The sequence below is a fragment of the Acinonyx jubatus genome, chromosome C1 (genome assembly GCF_027475565.1).
Source record: "Acinonyx jubatus isolate Ajub_Pintada_27869175 chromosome C1, VMU_Ajub_asm_v1.0, whole genome shotgun sequence".
In the NCBI taxonomy this organism is placed as follows: domain Eukaryota; kingdom Metazoa; phylum Chordata; class Mammalia; order Carnivora; family Felidae; genus Acinonyx; species Acinonyx jubatus.
This window is the reverse complement of record NC_069381.1, coordinates 33,005,108-33,019,270: the sequence shown is the minus strand read 5'-3', so window position 1 is coordinate 33,019,270 and position 14,163 is coordinate 33,005,108. Positions and strand designations below refer to the sequence as shown.

Here is a 14,163-nt window from a genome sequence, read left to right as displayed (position 1 = left end):
GCTGCGTCTTTCTCTGGATAGGCCATTTCCTATCCTAAATCCTGGCTGAAATACTTGCTGGGGTACTTACTAGCTGTGTGACCATGGACAAGTCATTTAACTTCTCTGTGCCTCTGTTCCCTTACCTGTAAAATGGGGATAACAACATGGTCCTATACATGTACATTGTCATACATACTTATCAACAGGAATAAATGAGTTAATAAATGTGAAGCTCTAAGAACAGTGTGTGAGGCAGCCATTATCATTATTATTACTATTATTATTACGATTAGACTGAACAAGATTTCTGTTGTCATTTACCTACCATTTTCTTCAATCCTTCTAATCTAATAAATGAGAAAGGATGACCAGCTATTTTGATTTGTAAAATTATTTTAAATGACTGTAAAATTGTAATTATAAAAAAATGTAAAATTATGTATTATCGATGAGCTTGAACGTTTCTCTATGTTTATATTGGTTATTTACATTTCTGTCCTGATTTCCTTTTTCCAAACACTGTGGCCAGCAGGACCTCCCTCCCTTGGTCTTCTTAACGAGCTTGTAAACCAAGAAGGCGGCGGTCACCATCCCCACTTTTCGAATTAAGAATAGTGAAGGCCAGGAAGTTAACAATTCTCGTCCCGGCTTGAGATCTCACTCTTCAAAGCCTAGTAGCTGTCCCAGAAAATATCCCAGGGAAAGCTTTTGCTAGTCACCCCCCCCGCCCCTGCCCCAGAGCTCACACTCTGGAATGACTTGGGAATGGCCAGATGTGCTCTCTGCGCACGCGCGGCTCTCCCGGGGGCGGGGCCTCAGAGCGCGCCAGCCCCACCGCCCCGCCTCTCGGCCCCGCCCCCGGCCCTGCCCAATCCTAGGCGCGGCGGGCTCGCGAGTCCAAGCCGGGAGGTAGGGAAAGGCGGGGGTGTCCCGCGTGGGGTCTTGCACGGCGACGCGGCCGGGCCCCGGAGTCCTGAGGCGAGAAGGGCCGGCGGCGACTCCGGGCCGCTGCTCGCCGCCATCTTGCCCCCGGAGAGGGCAGCGGCGGCGGGCGGGGAGGCGTACCCCGGGGCCAGGCTTGGGCCGCGGGCGGGCCCGGGCGGAGCGGCGGGAGGCGAGGACCCTTCGGCGGAGGGGGGCCGTAACTGTCGGGCCGGCGGGGCGTGGGAAGGCGCCGGGTCGGAGGCCGGAGACCGCGCGAGGCCCGGGCCTCCCCGCCGACCCGCTCCGACGCGTGGGCCGGCCCCGCCGGGCCGCGGTGTCCTCACAGAACCGCGCTGCAGTGTATGAACGTTTCAGAGGTCCTCTGGCTTGATCCTCACGCCGCAGGCCTCGGAAGGAGGCAGGGAATGTGGCTGTTGGCCCATTTTGCAGACAGGAAACAGGCTCAGAGTGGGGAGGGGATTTTAAGTATTTAATATCAGGAGAAAGTTTGGTGCACTCTCTTCCCTCCTTATATTAGTTTTATTCATTTCTTGCTTTTTCTTTTTCTTATAAATTTAAAAATACAGAAAAATAGAATATTATAACGGTTCGCCCAGGGACGCCCAGCAAGGTCATGGCGGTGGGATTCAGTCTTAGTCCACCAAATCCAGCACCCTTTTCACCTGGCCACTCTGCCTTCCCTGTCAAAGGAAGGGGCTAAGCTCAGGGATTGTTAGGGAAGGGACCCGCAGTTCTTTTTTCTTTTCTTTCCTTCTTTCTTTCTGTTGTTCATCAGTCTCTTCTGCATCATCAGTGCTAGGAAGCGTTCAGAAGCCAAGTCATGGATCCACCTGCCCGCAAAGAAAAATCCAAAGTTAAAGAACCTGTCAGCAGAGTGGAGAAGGCCAAGCAGAAATCAGCCCAGCAGGAGCTGAAGCAAAGACAAAGAGCAGAGGTGAGATAAAGATGGGCGAGTATACCTGTGGTCTGCTGGAGATGATGCTGGAATAGAGACAGGAGAGAGAACTGTGATGCAGTTCTGCCTCCAGGAAAGCAGGTGCTCTCCTGGGAGGAGATCGAGGTCCAGAATGATGGAGTGGCAGCCCAGAGTCTCATGCCAGGTTACTGTCAGAGCCCTGACCGTCCCCACGTGATTCCTGGTGCAGAGCCTTTGTGCAAGGAAGAAAGGAAAAACGGAAGGGACATGTGAGGGAGGGGTCAGAGTGAGACAACAAGTGTTGGATACCCCCTAGCACAGATGTTCGGGATTTGGCCGGGGAGCAGCTAGCTGCTCATAACCAGAAGAGGCGCAGGTCCTATAGCCACCAGACCTGTTCCTTTGTTCAGTCGACACAATCAACTTGAGAATGAAAAGCTAAACTGTTGACACTACCTTTGTTGGAGCACATCCAGACATGTAGGGTTTTTTTTTTTTTTTTAGTATTTAATATCATAAGAAAGCTTGCTGCACTGTCTTCCCTCTTTCTGGTCATTTTATTTGTTCCTTTTTTGAGACATTAAAAAATACGGAAGAACAGAGTATTAGAACAGACACCTGCATACTCAGCACCCCAGATTGGTGGTGATTAATACTTTGTCATACTCGCCTGGAGCCTTTCAGATAAATAAAAATTACATATGAATTTGAAGTCCTCTTTGTCCATTCCTGTCTTACACCCTTTTTCCCTTTCTGTGGGCAACCATTATAATGTTTTATGCTTTTACACTCAAATATATTAATAGATATCCTTGAGCAATATACAATGTTCTTTTGTGTTTTAAAATTTTATATTAATAAAATTCTGTGTTTTGGGACACCCGGCTGGCTTGGTCAGTAGAGTGTACAACTCTTGATCTCGGGGGTGTGAGTTTAAGCCCCATGTTGGGCACAGAGATTGCTTAAAAATAAAATCTTAAAAAAAAATTATCAAAAAATAAATAAGTAGGGGCACCTGGGTGGCTCAGTTGGTGAAGCATCTGACTTCAACTCAGGTCATGATCTCACAGTTCGTGAGTTCAAGCCCCATATTGGGCTCTGTGCTGGCAGTGTGGAGCCTGCTTAGGATTCTCTCTCCTTCTCTCTCTGCCCCTCCCTACTCATACACTCATGCTCTCTCTCTGTCTCTCTCTCAAAAATAAATAAACATTAAAAAAAATTAAAAACTGACAAAATCCTCCTTTAAAAAAAGAAAAATAAATAAGTAAAAAATAAAATTCTGTGTTTTATTTGACCCTTTGCCTACATTATGTTTTTTAGGACTATTCATGTTATTATAATAATGTAGTTTATTCCTCATCACTGCTTACAGTAATCTATTTTATTTTATTTTTTGACTTTTTATTTAAATTCCAGTTAGTTAACTTACAGTGTAATATTCGTTTCAGGTGTACAATGTAGTGATTGAACACTTCCATACATCACCCGGTGCTCGTTATCCACCTGACCCATCCCCCCCACCCCAACCTCCTCTCTGATTACCATCAATTTGTTCTCTAGAGTTAAGAGTCTGTTTCTTAGTTTAAGAAACAAAAGAAATGAGCATAGGAGAAAAAGAGATACAGTAGTCTGTTTTATGAATCCACTTGGGTATATTTACCCGTTCTTCCAGTAATGAACATTTAAATTACTTGTAGATTTTTACTACTACAGATATTACTGTCGTGAAAAACTTTTTGATGTCATAGATGCTTTGGCACCTGTGCTAGAATTTCCGTAGAGCATCTATAACTAGAAGTAGAATGGCTGTGTATATTTCCGTTGTACTAGACATTGCCAGATTGCTGTCAAAGAGGTGATAGCAGTGTAAGAGGGTTCTCATTCCTCACTTCTTTTCCTACTTGATAGCGAAAGACTTCACATTTTTGTTGATTTGATCCGTTCATTAAGTCCTGAGCTGCTACTAGGTGCCAGGCGCCGTTGCAGGAGCTTGAGACCCGTGACTGGACCAGGCGGAGAAGAATGCCTGCCTTCGTGGAGCTGCATTCATTGGGGGAGGCGCTTTATACTAAGTAAACTGTATAATAGAGTGTTTGAAGTTAATCCATACACAGAAATCTACCTTTGGGTTAAGACCGACCACCTGAGGGCTGTGGACTTGGATTCTAACAAATTATTCTCCCCTTCTTCACCTCCCCATCCCCACCCGGATCCAGGCCCCAGATGTTCTTATTGCATTGTGCTTTGGGGAACAGTTGGAGGGTTGCTCTAAGAAACAGCCTGAGGCAACTGTCCTTTGTGCACACTGTAAGGAAAGATGCTGTCAGGGACATTCTTGTCCTTATTGACATCCTTCTGGTGAGGTTCCACAGGTTAGATTTATTAGTCCAACTCTAAATCCCCGCTCCTCTATGAACCCCAGTTCTTCCCATGGGACGTTGGACAAGATGCTTCATCTCTCCGAACCTCAGTCCCCCCCTTAGTACGAGGATGATGACCTCTACCTCCAAGATTGTCATGAGGAACAGAAATGTATGTAAGGCACTTAGCACAGGGCCTGGCACCGAGAGAGCACCCAGTAAATGGCAGCAGATTGTTAGCAGAGATCGGGTGCTTCCAGGCACTTGGCCTGCTTTTACTTGTGCAGATTCTGAATTGAAGGACTGATCGTGTTTATGGTGATATGCTGCAAAGGAATATTGAAATGTAACATTCCCAGGCACGGGGCCAGCCTGCACGTGCATGACCATGTGTATCTTCACACTAGGGCTTATTACTCCTCCCATTATTCTGACCTTTGTAAATCCTGCCTGGCATAAGGAAGAGATAGAGGATATGTGACTTTGTGAGGTAGAAGGTATTATCCTCACTTTAAAGCACAGAACCCTAGTTACTGAGGGATTGAGGGGGCAGGACTGCCAGCTAAATCTGACCTTCGGCTCCTGCTTTTTGCTTTGCCCCACAGTGACCTTGCTGTTCGCTTTATCTGTGCTGCCTGGGATGTAGTCTCCTAAGATAGAAATGGCAAGACCCTTGCGGGGAAAAGGAGACACAGTTTCCATTCAGTTCTACAAAGATGGCACATTCTAGAAAGTTCGATGTGATGGAGCGATGTGGGGGATAAATGGGAACAGAGGGCACATGTGGCTGTGAAGCAGCATTTGACACTGTTAGCGACTCTTTCCTTCTCAAAAGTCTTTCATTCCTTGGCTCAGACCTGCTGACCTATTTTGAGTCCCTTCTTTCTCTGCTTATTTTATTTTCCCTTCTACCAGTCTGCCTTCTGGTCTCCAAGAAGCTACTTCATATCCTTCTTAGTCCCCAGCTCAGTCAGATGCAGATTAAAATGCTCAGTAAAGCATGAACGGATGAAGCCGAGGTTCAAATATATGATACCTATATCTATAAATCTATATCTAATCTACATATATAAGAAGTATGTGTATTCATATGTATATATAATGTGTGCAACTTAAAGGAGATGAATAAAACAACCCTGTGCCTACCACCCAACTGAAGAAATAGAACATGACCAGGAACTTGGAAGCTTCTTGGGCCCCACTCTGGTCTTGTCCCCAACCCTTCCCACTAGCATGGCCTAATTTCTTGATTTTATGCCGATCATGCCCTTGCTGTTCTGTACTAATTTACTCTTCCACTGTGTACCCCCAAGTAATACTTTGTGGCCTAACAATATACTATCTACTTGTGCATGTTTCTGAATTTTTAAATATGTTACTACATTCTGTGACTGTCTCTCTTCACTCCGCTTTTTTTTTTTTAAACTATTCAGATCTATGCATTTATTTTCATTGTGGTAAAGTGTATATAACCTAAAAGCTAACCATTTTAACCATCAGTATTCTGCTTTTTTAAAGTTTTTATTTTTGAGAGAGAGAGAGAGACAGAGCACGAGTGGGGGAGGGGCAGAGAGAGAGAGGGAGACACAGAATCTGAAGCAGGCTCCAGGCTCTGGGCTGTCAGCACAGAGCACAATATAGGGCTTGAACTCGTGAACCGCGAGATCGTGACCTGAGCTGAAGTCAGACGCTTAACCGACTGAGCCACCCAGGTGCCCCTTAACCATCAGTATTCTGCTTTTTGATAATCATTTATGTTGCTTGTAACTGTCCTCATCACTGTGTGGGATTCCCATTTTCCTTAGAGATTATAGGGTCTCACCATAGCAGACACATGGGGGGACTGTAGGATCATTCACCCTTTCTATGTAGTCAGTTTTGATCATTTTACTCTTTGTAGGAATTTATTTCATTTTAAGTTTTCAAACTTACTGACACAAAGTTCATAATACTTGGAGTTAGTCTCCATTAGATCAGTGATTATCTTTTCTTTTTGATGCCAGTCATGTTTTAAATTTTTTTTTTCAACGTTTATTTATTTTTGGGACAGAGAGAGACAGAGCATGAACGGGGGAGGGGCAGAGAGAGAGGGAGACACAGAATCGGAAACAGGGTCCAGGCTCTGAGCCATCAGCCCAGAGCCTGACGCGGGGCTCGAACTCACGGACCGCGAGATCGTGACCTGGCCGAAGTCGGATGCTTAACCGACTGCGCCACCCAGGCGCCCCGCTGCCAGTCATGTTTGTGTCTCCCCCTTTTTATCTCTGTTCACCCTGTCATAGGTTTGCAGGATTTTCTCTACTGCTTTCAAAGAACCATCTTGCATGGTTAGTGATCCTCTCTTACACATTTGGTTGCCTTTTCTGCTCTTTATTTTGTATTTTCTATTTGTCTCACTGCTCGGTTTCTTTTTTCCCCCTTTCTTGTCTTCTCTTAGATTGATCCAAGTTACATCCACCCGCCCCCACACACAAACACACTCCTTCATTTTTCTCTTTTACAACTGGGGGCGTTTTATGATGTTTCTGTTCTTTAGTGGACAGATCAGCACCACAAGGATAAAGGTGAGGAATGAGGTAGATACCCCACCTTTCACCTGAGAATGTCTCTTGAGATTTTCATTCCACCGCCGCTGCCTGCCCTACGTCGTCATATTCTTGCCGCCTCCTCCCTGGACTATTGTGATGATGCCTCCTAAGGGGCCTGTAATCTCTCTTTCCCCTACTTGATCCCTCACATGGTCTCTAGTTATCTCTCCCAAAGCAGAGATACAATCGGGTTGCCCCCCTGCGCACTAATCTTGCTGGCTCTCCAGAGTCTGGCCAAAGTCCAGATGCCTCGGCAGGGCATTTAAGGCTCCAACATCCTCAGTGCTTTCTCCACCTCCCCACACGCTGTGATATCCTTCATATTAGCATAGTTGAAGGTTCCAGAACTAATCCTGTACTCTTCCATTCTGTTTATTCCGTCACACCACCCTCTGCCCGCCCCCTAGTATGTCCTTTCTTCCCTGCTTGGCCAGATCCTACGGAAGCTTCAAAAGCCAGATCAAGCCACCTGCCTGCCTCTCTCCTCATGCTCCAGATGGAATCAGTAGCCGTCTCTTGTGCTCCGTTATCACTGTCCCTGCATTTTTGCCCCAGGCCCGGCATTTGCCCCTGACCCAGCCTGTGGTGTCTGCTTAAGCAGCTGCCTCGTCTGCTAACATGTCGACTTCTCCCTTCAGATCTATGCCCTCAACCGAGTCATGACAGAGCTGGAGCAGCAGCAGTTCGATGAGTTCTGTAAACAGATGCAGCCTCCCGGAGAGTGAGCCACCCGTGTCCAAACGACACGGCCCCCAGAGGCTGTGCTGGTCAGCTTGTTGCCAGTTTTAGGCTGAGCCGGTCCACTTGGAACCTTACAGAACCAGACAAGACGACATCTGGGTTCTTCCTAAAACTGGATAAATGTGAACTTCCTGTGTGTGACTCCTGCTTCACTGGTTACTCCCGTCTGAATTGGCCCGATGCTTGCTGAAGAGACTTGTTTTATTCTTCTAAGACACTAGACCCTAGATTTCTTTTTTTTTTTTTAACTTTTTTCTATTGTTTGAGAAAAAAATCAGTGTTTCTCGTGAAACTGTAGATCTTCTCCAAAAATATAAATAAAAGACTGATAAAATGTTCGTTTGCTCACTTTAGCTTGGGGGCGGGGGGTGCCTAGCCATAGACAGTGGAGTCACAAAGGATGTGATAACACTGTGTGTTAACTAACTTGAATTTAAACCAATAAAAATTAATAAAAAGGAAGAATGTAATAGGTAAGACAAGTTGAGGTGAGCAGAGGCCACCCTTCGTCCTTGGGGAGGGAGTGGAAGGGAGGAGGGAAGAGAAAGTCAGTGCTTCCAGTTCTCCTTCTTCCTGGGGCGAAAGCCCAGCACCCCCAACAGCTCCTGAATTTTCAGCCACACGGACATAAATACGTGATGCTTCACTCCCACGTGAGCCAATACTCGGGGTGGAGGGCCGAAGCTAGGATTCCTCTGACCTCGTGATGGACAGTTAGCAGCAGGGGGAGTGCGCGGGTGCTTTTTGCTTTTCATTCCGGGAATCACTTTATCAGGCCTGGAAACGGGTTTGTGAAGGGCATATTCAGACTGGTTCCTCAAGAACCATTCACCTACCCATCCTTCCACCTGCCATCTTTCAGTATCGGAGTGTAACGTTTCTGCTTCAGGCACTTGGTGGAATGGTGGTTCCATTCTTCAGTATGGAAGAAGTATGGTGGTTCATACTTCAGCTTTAGCAACAGAGTCCTTTTAAAGCTGAGCAAAAGGAGCGTTTTTCTTTTTCCCAGATACTCCTGGGGAGTAGGGAAAGGGATGTCAAGACAGTGGGAATATGTATGCAAATGCAGTAGACCTAGTCAGGGCAAAGGAGCCAGACTCTACCTCCTTAAGTCTCCACCCTGGAAATGCCTAGATTTCCCCTACTGGCCTTGGGGGTGTCTCAAGCAGTCCCCATCTCCTCTTTGTCTCCCTGCTGCCTCTGAAATCACCGAGAATTCTGTTCCCATTTGCTGTGGCTTGTTTTAGGAGTCAACTGGGGAATTTGCGGGGTATAAGAATCTTGCTACCACTGTGGAGAATGTGTTTTTGAGAGCCCAAGTTATAATTAAGGATGACCTCTACAAAGATTATCCCCATAAATGGTGATTAGGCTCTATAATATCCTGCTCAATTTGGGTTGAATAGGGATTATTTGGTTTTATTTTTTGGAGAAGTCAAGGTTTGGAGTGATTATAAACCTAAGAAAATGCTGTAGTGTGCTACAAAGCACATTTTGGGGAGTCAAGTGTCTTGGGGTCAAATTCTACTACACTAGAAAAGTTACTAATCTCCGAGCCTTAATTTTTCCCATCTGTGTGATGGAGTATTTTCTTCCGGTCAGGATCATTTGTTGGAGTAATAAATGAGATAATGCATGTAATAGATCCTTAGTGAATGTTACTTCCTCTCCCAACCATCTTGTTTCACGGGAAATGTTTCAAATGTCAAATAACCAAGTAATACATGAGCATTGGTCAGAAAGATTCTGATCCTTAGTAGGGAATTGCCTGTATTAACATATGTCAGCCTGATATCTTCCATCCAAGAGAAATACTGTAGTGTTGCAATTTTTCAAACTGCAGGTGGTTGTAAAATCCATTTAATAAATTATGACCCGCTTGTCTTTTTAATGAAATAATAGATTCAAAAATATCATATGGTAAAGATACTGTTTCATGAAGCTTTTGTTTCAGGTTTATGTATACTTCTGAAAGCGTCAGCTGCATTGGAGGGAAAAGTTCCTTATTACTGTAGGTGGTGGCAAAAAAAAAAAAAAGTTTGAGTCTTGTGAGGCAAGACTGAGTCATCTTTTTATTCACAACTTAAAGGGAAAGAAGTTTCATCTGCCTCAGGTAAAGGTTCCAGAGGCCTCTGAGTCTCTAATTGGAGTAGCGTTGAACACTAAGGCTCTTCCGAGCACGATCAGCGAAACTGGGAGCACCTTGTGTCTGCTTCCCTGCCTGGGATTCCCTAACCCTGAGGGGATCTACTCCCTGTTTCTCAGAGGTAAGACATGTTTTTGAAGTTCTGCATCAAAAAATTCATGAGGGGCACCTGGGTGTCTCAGTCGGTTGAGCATCCAACTTCAGCTCAGGTCATGATCTCCTGGTTTGCGTTCGTAGGTTTGAGACCTACATCGAGCTCTGTGCTGACGGCTCAGAGCCTGGAGGCTGCTTCGGATTCTGTGTCTCCCTCTCTCTCTGCCCCTCTCCTGCTCGCACTCTGTCTCTCAAAAAATAAAACGTTAAAATTTGTTTTAAAAATTCATGAGAACACTGACTTGGGAAGTCAGGCTGCTTGACGCTTGGGTCCCCTGCTTACTAACTTTATGAACATTGGACAAGTTTTTGTCTCCCTAAGTCAGTGAATCTCAGACATTTCAGTCTCAGATTTCTTTATACTCTAAAAATGGAGGGCTTTTGTTTTCGTTATTTATGTTAACCTGTGGTTGATTTTTCTCATTTTAAATGAATATTTTTGAAATAACTTTTTTTGTGAAAAAAATACTTTTTCAAAATAATCATTGAGAAGAGCAGCATTGTTTTACATTTTTGCAAATCTCACACCCAGCTTACAGGAAAGGAGCTGATTTCTCATATCTGCTTCTGCATTCTGCATTCTTATATTGTTTTGGTTAAACTATGTGAAGAAAATCTGGCCTCACATTGATACGTAGTTGAAAAAGAGAGGGGTATTTTTTTTTTAATGTTTTATTTATTTTTGAGACAGAGAGAGACAGCGCATGAGTGGGTTTGGGGCAGAGAGAGAGGGAGACACAGAATCTGAAGCAGGCTCCAGGCTCTGAGCTGTCAGCACAGAGCCCGACACGGGGCTCGAACTCACAACCCGTGAGATCATGACCTGAGCCGAAGTCAGTCACTCAACCGACTGTCACCCAGGCGCCCCAAGAGAGGGGTATTTTAATGATCATTTTAGATGTTCTTCTTTGTTACAAATACCAAAATTCAGCGGGTGGTAGTTTCTTAAAGGCTAGTTGCAACTTGAAATCTGATACCATATTAATGAACTTTTTGTACTGTGTTACATTAAAATCCACTGGTCTTTGACTCTTGCCCTTTGGATCACTTATTCATGTGTGATCTTGTAACATCTGGCGCGGATCATTTAGAAAATACCGCTTCACTGACTTATGCAGATCTTTCAAATGTTTACACATTTTGTTATATAATCCGTTAAAAATAACATTTTCATCAATATCCCCACTGATCTCATCAGAAGAGTCTTTGAGTACTGGAAAGCTGTCAAGCCCACGGTACTAGATACAAGTGTTCGAAAAGTCATTGAAAAGCTCAAATTTTACCCTTGGTAACAAAAACTTGTTTCATGAAGTGACAGTCTCAGCTCGTATTTCAAGAAAACCAAGTCTGAACAACCCTAGTTTGTCAGTCACCCTTTGGTATTTTACAAGAAATGCAGCTAGCTCAGCTCAAACTAAAAGCAGTGCTTTTGCTGGAGACAACCATCATAATATCAGTATGGAGTTCTTTACCCGTGCCTTCCACTGTTGCACAGAGTATTGAAAAGATGTAGGCGCGCCTGGATGGTTCAGTCGGTTAAGTGGCCGACTTCGGCTCAGGTCATGATCTTGCGGTCCGTGAGTTCGAGCCCCGTGTCGGGCTCTGTGCTGACGGCTCAGAGCCTGGAGCCTGTTTCAGATTCTGTGTCTCCCTCTCTCTGACCCTCCCCTGTTCATGCTCTGTCTCTCCCTGTCTCAAAAATAAGTAAAAAACGTTAAAAAAAAAAAAAAGATGTATATTCAAGGGTCAAGGTCTAATAAAAAGAATAATTGTTACCGCTTTATCAAGGACATTCTCAAGTGAGATTTTTTGTTTTGTTTTGTTCACCGTGAGCATACGGCAGGGAGAAGTACATTAACTACCAATACCATTTAGTGCCACAACCTAGATTCACACCAAGGCGCCAGGAGCTTTATCCACCATTGCTTTGCAAAATGTCAAAAGTGATTTTCGTTCCTGTTTCAGGATTATTAAGAAAATCGTTTTGGGGCGCCTGAGTGGCTCAGTCGGTTGGGCGTCTGACTTCGGCTCAGGTCATGATCTCGAGGCTTGTGAGTTCGAGCCCTGCATTGGGTCCTGTGCTGACAGCTCAGAGCCTGTAGCTGCTTCAGCTTCTGTGTCTCCCTCTCTCTCTGCCCCTCCCCTGCTCATGCTCTATCTCTCTCTGTCTCTCAAAAATAAATAAAAAGAAAGAAGAAAGAAAGAAAAAAGAAAGAAAGAAAGAAAAAAAGAAAGAAGAAAGAAAAAGAAAAAGGAAATCGTTTTAAGCCTGAAAGGGTCTCAGGAACTCCAGGGGTCCGTGGACCAGACTTTGAGAGCTGCTGACCTTAAGCCTACAGTCACCATGCCATTGGGTTGTATGGGGAATTAAGTGAAAGAGTAAAGTGCAAGGAACAGTTCCTGACACATAGAAAGGACTAAATAAATGTTAATTGTTATTATTACTCTTATTTTGAATGGAAAGGTGTATAACGGGAAGGGAGAAAGCCTAGAGAGAGAGAGAGGAGAGATCTAACTTTTATTTAACACTTTTTACGTACCATTCCCTATTCTAGTTATCTTATGTGTTGCATTTAATTCACAAAGCAACCCAGAGAGGAAGTAAATACTCCATCTTACAGTTACGGAAATGGGTCACTCAAGGTCACAAAGCTTAAATAAATAAATAGTCCCAGAATTCGCAGTCACTTGATCCTGCTCCTTGGGCACAGGATAGCTCAGGGGGGGCTAGAAGGGAAATCTATACTCTATCCCGAGGGGAGAAGTACAGTTGCCTGGAATCAAGAACCAACCCCTCTGACTTCAGGTGCTCACCTGAGAAGCGTATTTTCATTTACTACTTTTTTAATGTTTATTTATTTTTGAGACAGAGATGGACAGAGCACAAGCAGGGGAGGGGCAGAGAGAGAGAGAGAGAGAGGGAGACACTGAATCCGAAGCAGGCTCCAGGCTCCGACCTGTCAGCACAGAGCCTGACGCGGGGCTCGAACTCACAAATTCCGAGATCATGACCTGAGCCGAAGTCGGGTGCTTAACCAGCTGAGCCACCCAGGCGCCCTAAGAACCATGTTTTTAAAGTCTTGGACTTTCCACTTGTTCCTGAGAGCTGTTCTATGTTAAAACATTTTATTTTTTTTTTATTAATTTTATTTTACTTTAGAACAATGTCCTATTTTAGCTATTCTACTTTAAAATTTGTATTCCTAACTGAGGAAGGCCTGCATGATTAGCATTAGCAGCCTGAGTCCCCGGAACCAGTGTAGAAGGGCAGCCATCCCTCCACGTGGTTGGAAGGAAGCACACATCACCTCTGTGAAATCTAGAGGCTTCCCGTTGACCTATAACTATCCTTGTGTCACTAACCTGAACTTGAGTTTGAGACAATGAAGTATGAATTATTATTGTCCTAAGCGAAGCACAATTTACATATTCAAATGGGTACTTTCCTCCTCCAAACAGCCCCTTTTGGACAGGTGGGGGGTCTGCCTATTTATTTTAACTCTGCTGCTATGGCTCAAAATGGACACAGAAATCCTCTTTCAGACTGCATCTTGTTTTGAATGTAGTTGAAAATTTCAGAAAAAGCCAGAAGTCATTAGAGGCCAACTCTGATAAATAACGTGGCTCCAGGAAAAAACCATCATTGGCTAATCTTCAATAGTAGATTTTTGGGACTAGATTTGGTTGGTTCAGAATAAAAGTATTTTTTGAGCACCTGCTATGCCTAGGCACTGTGCTACGTGCTGGCCTCTAAGAGCATATGTGAAGACAGTTCTCAAACTGGATTTCCTAAAATATTCTGATGAAGCGTAGCATCTCTGAAATAAGGGTGTAGGACCAAGGACATCATGCATTTGTACGGGTATATAGATGCATATTTGTAAGGTTCTTACTACATTATAGTAATCTTGTATCTAATTTGCTAGAATGCACAACAAAATCAATTCACCTGCAAAGCAAACGTTTCTGAGTGCCGGGCACTGTGGCAAACAGCAGAAATAAAAACATGCGAACTGAAGGAGCCTAAAATCTGGTGGCACACAGACATATTCATCTACCCGTGAAAAAATATAAATGATCTAACAGATACGAATGGAGAGCAGGAGGGACGAGGAGGGCGCGACCTGCTCCTTCAAAGCCAGATCCTGGCAGTGTGATTCACCAGATGGTTATTTTTAAAATCTAATTTTAGACTTCCTACCTATTTACCAAATACATTGTTCTGCAAACCAAGAAATTAGATCTGAGGTAAAAGGTTCTCTGGCGCCAGAGTTGGGGAAGGGGCCAAGCCAGCCAACAATCCTTTGGAATACTGCTTGGAGGTAGAGGGCC

General features: G+C 44.5%; 1 protein-coding gene across 3 annotated transcripts; it reads left to right on the top strand.

The window, feature by feature from the left end:
* The first annotated feature begins 790 nt into the window (after positions 1-790).
* SVBP (small vasohibin binding protein) lies at positions 791-7,870 on the top strand. 3 transcript variants are annotated; one of them, XM_027059469.2, is made up of 3 exons: positions 791-891; positions 1,721-1,861; positions 7,430-7,870. In XM_027059469.2, exons 2-3 carry the CDS (start codon positions 1,748-1,750, stop codon positions 7,514-7,516), a joined length of 201 nt encoding a protein of 66 aa, XP_026915270.1. In that variant the 5' UTR covers positions 791-891; positions 1,721-1,747; the 3' UTR covers positions 7,517-7,870. The 3 variants fall into 3 exon arrangements, with proteins under 3 accessions (XP_026915270.1, XP_026915271.1, XP_053068621.1); XM_027059470.2 differs by having other exon boundaries at positions 1,703-1,861; XM_053212646.1 differs by lacking the exon at positions 791-891 and adding an exon at positions 1,094-1,283.
* Positions 7,871-14,163: the final 6,293 nt, after the last annotated feature.